The sequence below is a fragment of the Limulus polyphemus genome, unplaced genomic scaffold (assembly GCF_000517525.1).
Source record: "Limulus polyphemus unplaced genomic scaffold, Limulus_polyphemus-2.1.2 Scaffold1978, whole genome shotgun sequence".
Lineage (NCBI taxonomy): Eukaryota > Metazoa > Arthropoda > Merostomata > Xiphosura > Limulidae > Limulus > Limulus polyphemus.
The window spans coordinates 160,403-169,780 of NW_013667588.1; the positions used below are offsets into that span (position 1 = coordinate 160,403).

General features: G+C 36.4%; 1 protein-coding gene across 3 annotated transcripts in view; it reads right to left on the reverse strand.

Annotated features, from left to right (window-relative positions):
* The window catches only part of LOC106465544 (NADH dehydrogenase [ubiquinone] iron-sulfur protein 6, mitochondrial-like), a 37,644-nt gene that overhangs the window by 17,511 nt on the left and 10,755 nt on the right, over positions 1-9,378 (reverse strand). For 2 of the 3 annotated variants that reach the window (XM_013925769.2, XM_022393466.1), the window contains exon 3: positions 2,006-2,128. In XM_013925769.2, coding sequence (XP_013781223.1) covers positions 2,006-2,128 — 123 coding nt within the window. Of the gene's footprint in view, positions 1-1,976; positions 2,129-9,378 lie in introns of all 3 variants that reach the window. The other variant, XM_022393467.1, reaches the window with a different exon arrangement.

Here is a 9,378-nt window from a genome sequence, read left to right on the forward strand (position 1 = left end):
AGGAATAACCAATCAAAAGCTCAGAATCTCCCCCCTAGTGGCTTTCTCAGCCATTTTAACAGGCTTGGCACCATTTCTTTCTTTTGAACCAAAATTTAAAGAGGTAGGGAGTGTCTTTACTGTGCCCGAAATTTCATATTTTTTTAGACCCAAATACAACTTAGTTACTACGTTTGATAAATTATAGTAGAATTTTATGATATTGATGTAGTAATTTATGATTTTTTAGTTATTCAAAAGTATATACAAAACCTAAAAAAAAATATTTTGTTTCATGTCCTCCATGTACAAAATTTTTAAAGGCTTAGCAGCCTATGTCAGGCAGCAACTGAGTACAAAGGTCATAACTAGAAAAGATAATTGTTTGCTTTACTTATTTATTTACTGTTTTATGTTTTATGAAAAATAACTTTAAGAACATATGTATATAGATTATTGCTGTGACTGTATTTTACAAAATACTAGTCGACTACAACATAGCCAAGACAAGTTACTTAGCACAGACCAAAGGTCACCTTTATGTTATTTGATACAGTAACATGAGTGCACGTGAGCCACGTCGTTGTAACTTCTGTATTGTTAGCCAGGCATGGGTGAAAGGTCAGTATAATATAAATAATAAATATATATAAATGTATAATGTTATAAGATTTAAGCTATTTTGTCTAAACATTTATGTTTTTGTGTTATAATTTGTGTTCATTCTAGAATGAAAGTTGCATAATTTATGTTTATTTCCTAATTTTTTATGGTGGTTGCGAGATCAGTCAAATTTACTGAACCCGTACAGAGATTAATTACTGAAAATAACAGATAAAATACAAAGTTTTTTTCTTAAGAAATGTTTGATAACTATCCAGACATTATAAAGATTTTGTACATGAAATTTCAAAATTTTCTGATGCATAGAAGTATTTTTAATCTTAAGATGAAAATTGCTTTGCATGATAGATGGGCAAGATGCAAAAAAAAAAAGGCAGGAGAGAAAAACTGCTTTACAAACCTTAAAACTTAATAAAAAAATTAGCTATATGGCATATGAAAGTATTGTAATGTTTAGTGATAAACTGCCAAAGTTCATTAACATTCGCTTACTAATTTAAAAGTATAGCATGAAAACTATAACAAGCACAAAATAGTTACGAGATCGGTCCCAGGGACTGAGCCCTGGTTGAAAGAGTTAACATATTAATTTACACATTGAGCCATTTGTATAGAGAATAAAACCTTGTTTGCTGAAACCTCACTGTAAATTTTCATTTCTGTGTTTTTACTAATTTATAACACTTTTGTCTTTCACAGCTCACTACTGTGCTAGAAAGACATTTCAAAATTAAAGTGAAAAAAAAGATACATTTGTCTGCCAGCAAGTAAAAAGTTTAAAATGTGTATTAGTATGACAACTTTTGCTCATTTTCTTAATAAAAAAATTAATCGTAGCAACTTAGCATTATGGTTTAAAACATCAATCTTTTAGCTATTACAATGTGTTCTAACTGATCACATCTGACCAAATGGTGTAAATTATCATCCTGTGTACTTATTATGAACAATTAATTGCATGTTAAGTTCAAGTTTATGCATGAAAAACCTTATAGTCACACATAGATTTTAACTGGAAAGTCCCATTTCAGTAAATCACAAAAGAGATAAATTAGAGACCTCCATGTTTCCTTTCTAAATAAGTCAAGCTCCTGATACGTAAAAAGTTAGATCACCCTGAACTAATATAGTTAGCAGAAAAATTTCAATTTCATTAAAATTATAGAGCAAATTTTGACTTCTGTAAGATTATGTAATATTAATAACAAAACTACCAGTTATCACTTAAATATCCATGTTTTACCATTTCTTGTAAAGCCATCTTAGTATAAACATTCAGTCTGGCTTCAGTTATCCTACTTAATATGGTACTTCAGTTATGTAGTTGATCTCTAAGTTTTTCAAATACATGAACAAAGAATATGACAATTCACTTGCATTATATGGTTTGCTAAAGACTAACCAGGTTAATGTAGACTTTTGGATGGCCTAGAGGACCTCCTCCACCGTCACACCAAGTAACTCGAGCGTCCGCAGGTTTAGGAGGAATTTCTTGGATTAGATCAATAGCAAATCTTGTATTAATCTAAAAAAAGAAAAATATCTGTAACTGGCATTGTTTGAAAAATATCACAAGCCTATTACATGTAACAACAGAAAAATAGTTTCGAGTTTCTATATATAATATACTGCAGGTGTTATTTCATGTGTTAATGTAGCTTTATAAACACAGAATTTAAAGTTACATGTATGTATAATGAGGATATCTCAAGTGATACCATACATCTATATATATTATATTCAGTATTTCAGACCAAAACATTCTGTACAAATTGTATTACTTTAAATAGTTTCAAGTTTTACCTTATTGTTGCTAGAGCTTGTACTTTTGATAATCAATAATTAACCATAAAAAGGTGAGTATCTATCAGAAATACACTTTCAGATAAAGAAAAGATTAGCTTCTGAGAAGATAAATCACTTCTGCATACAGAATAGCCATGTTATCACATTGAAATGGTGGAGGGGTTGGTGCAAAAAATCAAACCTAGGTGAGTTCCCTTCAGAAAGCCCATGGAGTGTGACACCCAATGACAAGGGCTCCATAGGAAAACACTTGTGGAAGACAACATCTTGTTATAATCTTGGTATACTCTTCACCCAGAAGGAAACAGAGGGAAAGGCAAAAAACACCACAAGAATTGGTGGGATTAGATCATGACGAACCGAACACCTGCATACAACCAGTCAGCAAGCAAAGAAATGTACTGTGATAATGATACAAACAGACTGTATGGTGTATGCTCACCTCAACTCAACTGGGCACACTAGCTATTTGAGGGGTGAGCTGCACTAAACAAACAGTATCACCACTGCTCTACTTCCCACCAGTGCTGTGTAAAATGGTGAGGAATTCTCCAAGGTCCATCACTCCAATGGTTAGGAACTGTAATTGGCAAGGGTTTTCCATGCTCCATTCGAATAAGGGGGTGGGGGAATTTTCACTGGGGAGACCTGGAGTAGTGCATGGATACCCACTGAATACCTGCCAGAAAGGTCTTTTACTGGAGATAGTGCAATGGATGACCACATAACCCTATTTTTAAAAGCTGGCAAGCATAGGCCAAGTAAGTAGGCATGACAGTCCATGGAATGACATAGTCTGGATAGGGCAACTGAGTCTTGTGCATACCACAAAGTTATCTCTATTGGTCTTGCAAAACACCTCATCTCAATAGTGGGCACTGGTAGAGCCAGGGTAGATGGGTTGAACACTTTCTCATTAGTCCTAGTCCAATGCAAAATTTAGGACATAGGCATATACTAAGGGGCAACACCAACCACTTGGAAAAGGGAAAAAAGGGCTTTGAAAAAGAAATATTTACTTCCCCTTCTCAAAATCAGTATGTAGTTATATGGAAAAACCTCAACTAGAAGGAGCTGAAATCATGCAAGAGATGAAACAGCCAGATGATAAAGATAAAGGAAGACAGTGTGGGTTCATCCACATGCCAGACTGAAGGACCTCATCGAAGGATTGGTGAAAATGAGATGCAAGAGAGTGAGACAGTTGAAAAAACTGATATGGCAAAGTGTGAAGAATAATCACCTTCACGAGCAGCTGAAAAATGAGGAAGAAAGGACTGTTTTAGATAAAGAAGAAAGTGCAGAGAACATGGATGGCATACACATCAAACAATGGCAACAAAAGATGAGAAGAAATAGAAAATATGTTTCAGAGAACAATCGAATAAGGAACATGAAGTCAATGGCTCAAATGGAACCTAAGGAAAAGTATGTAAAACTTTATTCACACAGTAGAACGAGAAAGTCAGTAAAGAAGGAAGGATTTTAAAAAGTGGAGAGGACAGGAGATGAAAAACCAGGCAGCAATGAGTAAGGTAAGATGTATGAGATAAAGCTATCAAAATACCAGCAACAGAGGATACAGGCAATCCATAGTTAAAAGGTTGGCCACAGTAGGATGGCCTAGATTAAGAGAGAGGCAGATGGACCAATATCAAAACACCTAACACTTCAGTTAATAGATGGGCAAAGTTGAAGAACAACATGAATTGCACAAGAAAAAGATTAGATGATCAGAAAGTCCAGCCTGGTGGTTAATGTACTGGACAAATCATACACGTGAATAGAAAGGGACAACACCCATGGAAAAGATAGATGTGGTAGGAGCAAGAAAGTAGGAATAGAGCAGAGGAAGAGGGGGGTCACCAAAAGAATCCAACAAGGGGTTTTGAGTATCAAAGCAATGACACAATGGAGGAGACAAAGAAGATAGGCATGCAGAAAAAGGTGAGACTAGTCCTGACTGAAAGCATTAGCCAACAGGGCCAAAGGATGAGGACCTGGATACCAGAAAAGGGAAAGTATGGTGTTGAGAGTGGTGAAGGCATCAATGAGAGGCATGTCCAACAGAGAGCACAATCCAACAAAAGAAAACAAGGGGGTGGAGTGGTCATTACATGGTTAGAACCCTATTTGGCTGAGATAGGCAAACATCTACCCATTTCTGAACCCCAGGCACATGACTAGACATGAGATGAACTCAATGAGAATAAGCCCACAAAGCAGGTCCAAGACATGGAAGCAAATAGTCCTGGAATAAGTACCCCCCTGATGATTTATAAAACAAATGATCATAGAATTGTCAGAATGGATCATAACCAACTTAACCACGAGAAGAGGGAGGAAATGGGAAAATGCCCAATGGATGAAGAGAATGGTAACAACAAAGAAGTGAAGTCAATGAAGTCTACACGATTAAAAACGTGTAGTCATTCAGAGACACACACAGCACCTAGCCCAACAGAGATGCATTGGTGAAGAGAGAGAGATCCAGTTAGCAACATCAAGGGGAAGTCTACAACTTGGAATTGGCATGGTTGAGCCGACAAGACAAAACCTCAAGAAAAGGAGAGGTTCAAAATTTAGTATGAAGGATCCTGAGAAAGGTCCCACTGGTTCTGCAACATCCACTGGTAGAGACAACAGTATGTAAAATTGAAATGAATGAGTGGTACAAGGGAAGACAGAGTTCCCGAAACCAAAAGAACTTCATGTTTAGATTAAAAAGAGGAAGCATAAACTTTAGGGACAATATATCTCATCTCTCATAAGAAAAGTAGTGAAGGCTGAGCACAATCAAGATGAGAAGTACCAAATGTAAGATGGGCATCAGAAAAGACTTGGAAAGATTGACAAACAAACCCAGTAGAGGAGCCACCTGTAGAAGAATGCAGATATTAAAGGAGTCCTCCTGAGAAGGTGAGAGAAGAAGCCAATGTTCCAAATAAAAGGGAACCTCAGCCCCAATCCAAGAACAAGGTGAACAAATGCCCCCATGACTCAAGTAAAGACAGAAGGAGCAAATGCAAAGCTAAAAGAAAGATCACAGAACTGGAAAACGAGAGCATTAACCAGGTGTAGAGGTAAATACCCTCACAATGGTATTCTAGGGCAAAAGATCTGAGACCACATCTATGAGACACTGAACATAAAAGAAATCAGATAGAGGAGGAAAGGAAACTAAAAGGGTAAAGGGGAGGAGAGAGAGAAGATGAGAATTAGGCTGCAGGTGAGAACCTGAATAACCCATCTGTCAGACAAAATTAGAAATCAAATGCAAGTGAAGATAGTCAGAAGGGACCTCAAAGAATTAAATGTGATAAGATAAGGTCATCAATAAAAAGATTGATGACCTTAACAATGGTCAGTGAGAGGATGAGAAGTAGAAGAAGGTTGAGAAACTGGGATGAGAAGGTGAGACACAGATTCAGCTAACATACAAACAGGAAGAGAAAGTTTACTATTTATGTAACAAAGAAAACTTTATTACAAGTTTAAAACTAACAAATGTACAATGTTAGGAGAACATTTTGTAATCATCAGTTACAAGTAGCTTACCTAGACACAAAAATATACATACGGTGTGAGAGTTAACATTTTCCTAAACTGAAGATGTATTTCCAATCAGAGTTACCACCGCTCACACTTATAGCTATTACTTTACCACCAGGTTTTCATCTTCGCCCATCTAAGCATTGGTCTGATTTTTTCTTGCTTGCTTCAGTCTTTTATACCCCATTCAATTGCCCCTGGCAATATATGTCTTGTGATACTCTCCACATACGTCAATGGGCCCATCATCCCAGTACTGTATATAAGCATGTTATTCAGATAATTTCATCACTTCTTCAAGACTGATACTATCCCAGTCTCTAACATCTACTTTTAGTAAGGAGTAAGGCTGGGTGAGTGTTAGGGGAGGTAAGTATTATTGGAAATACATTTTCAATTTAGGAAAATGTTAACTTCCAAAACATACATACCACCACTCTTACTTATAGCTAAAATTCAACACTGAAAAGGTGGAGGGGTCAGTGAGGCCATTATCCATACAGAAAGCATCTGCAGAGATCATGGGTGTACCAAGATAAGAGTGGTACCCGAGTGGGAGAACCACACTACATCCAGAACAGGTATGATCTTCATCCTGAACTTAGTTCCTGTATCAAGGGTGGAATTCTACATGAGTAATCATTACTATAGGCCAGCCCCAACCAGATAGCCAAGGTTCCACTACTCAGAGTTGGAATTAAGAGGTCTTGGTTCCTATATCCCATGTTCATGGCTAGAGCAATTGAACCACAATGTTATATATGGATATACTTTTGACTGGATTCCAACCTGTAGTCAAAGAGTGATGCATTCTGAACCACTGGAATCATGATGGGATACTAAGCAACACCCAAGCAGACAAATCTTCTCCTTCACCTGAAGAAGCCTGAAAGGCAACACCCCAGGAACAGGATGACAAGAATGTGCATGTTTTATTCAACCAAAGGAACAGAACTCATCTGGTTTGGAATTATCAACATTCATCCTCACTCCTCAACCGAGTGGGCAAGGAGCATTACACTTGACCCTGGAATTATGGGGGAGGACATGGAACAACTGTGCTCAACCCAGGATCTAGGATGGGACCACTTCACATTTCAATTTATGAGGAGCTAGAGGACGAACAATATACTGAACTGATATGGCTATGTACACAGTCATTTTAGACAAAGAACCCAACATAAACAAACGAAAAATCAAGGAATCCATTTTAACTGAACAAAACAACCCTACTCTAAACCAACACCCCGGGGTGCCTAGATACCTCTTCTAAGTTTTGCAACAGTTCCGGTCATGTGACTTCTTTGTTCAATACTCTCTCTATATATATATCCGTGTCAGTGTAAGTTACTTGTACCTGATGATGACAAAACCTTGTTGAAACGTTGTACATTTGCTGTTATGTTAAACTTATATTAAAGTTTTTCTTCATTACCCATTCAAGCCGTCTCCAGCCATTATTACCTTAAAAAAACTTTTGATATTCATTTATGAGGTTCTAAAGATTATACAAATGAAATGTGAAACTCTAAGATAAGAAATATCTTATTATTATACTTCATACAAAAATCATCTTGCATGTGAACTATTCAGAGTGCAAGTGCAAATTACATTAAATAAGGAATTTTTTTAACAGAAATAGTAAAAAAATCCAAATTAATTTATTTTTCTGCAATTGCATAGTTTTAGGAACATTCATGTCAAATTTCAAACAATTTCATCCAACAATTTCATATTTTGTAAAGGACTGTCATAAGAGTTTCATAACCTACTTACAATGTAATATAATGTCATCATAGGGTGGGCATGACAAAAGGGATCAGGTTGTTAAATAAAATATTGTTAAATAAAAACATGATTACCCTTATTGGTGATAGTAAAACGTGTTTTCATTATTCACTAATTAATATATTTGACTACACAAGATCAGTGGAGAAGGGGGAAATTACTGCATATTATAAAAACTTGTTTTTGTGTGCGTATGAAAAAAAAATTTTTTTGCAAGTGGCAACCTCCAGAAGATGTCTATCATAAAATGAAGGGTAGTTCAAAAATTGGTTCACAAAATAAAAAGCTAGGTGAAAAAGAGCAAGATTAATACTATGTTAGAAAAATACAGTGGTACATAGAGTTATGAAGGTAGTGCACCCTCATTCATTTTTACTTGTATGGAGGAAAGGAGATTAGACCAACTGATTATTCAAGTGATAAGATTTTCCTTACCTGAGAATGTATTTCTGATAGATACCTCCTCACACAGAATAACTTGATCCCTTACACCTCAGCCTACGAGACTTGCATGCCACTACCCTTAAGCTAACTCCAACCCAAAAATCACATGTTTAACATAAATTGCTCTAGTGCATGATGACATCATGACAGATGATAGTCCTCCATGAACAGGAACCTTCTTGTGAACTCCTTCTAAGCACTTGCACTTGAAATAACTTCATTCTTAGCTGAGGCAAGAAGAAAGTGCTCTGGAAGCGGGAAGACAGGTGTGTGTTGATGAATATCAGAAATACAAAAATATCACAAATTTAACTTCCAAAATGATATCACATAACAGCTTGTGAAATGGTAAAGGGGCCAGTGCAAAATTAAGCCTAGATGAGCCCCCTTCAGCAAGCTTCTGACAGAAAAGCCAAGATAATACAACAACCTTTGACAGGGGCTTCATAGGGACACACCTGTGGGGGACCACATCTCATCTTGAACAAGGTATATTCTTTGCCCTGAAGGAAACAGAAGGAAGGCAAAAAAACCAGAAGTGTTTCAGAGGGATAAGAAGAAGCCAAGAAGTGTAGTGTGGCTAGAGTGTAATCAGACTGTCTGGTGGGTGTGTTTGTGTGTCTCACCTTGACTCAACAGACAGGCGTCCAAAAGGTCAGCCTTTACAGTGTAGTCACTGACAAAGATTTTTCTTCATAGCTAAAGCAGTGTCTGGAGCAAACCCAATTTTGATTTCATTCCTTTTAAATCTTTCGGATGTACCCTTTTCTTCACACCTAAGGTGTTTTTGATTAGATATAATGACTTTTTGTCAAAACACACCAACAAACCACAAGAAATAAGAAAGTGACACTCAACAGTAACCAACATTAGATTTAGGATTGCAATCTTATTATTCGGAACAGACCTATATTTTAAAGAACCCACCAGATTCTTCAAAATATACAGTGGTAGTTTTCCTCTCTAAAACAGTGTTAATAATTTCCTTTATAAAAATGCCATGGAAACTAGATTAACAGTTTCTTGTTACTAACTGCCTAATCCAATGCTAAATGCTCTTTAACTCTTCCAACATGGGGTCTGTCGATTTGACTGAGTCATGTGGCCTTCTGTACTCGTTTAAAATTGACATAAATTTAATACTTATAACTCTATATATATTGGGTATATCTTCACAAAATTTGG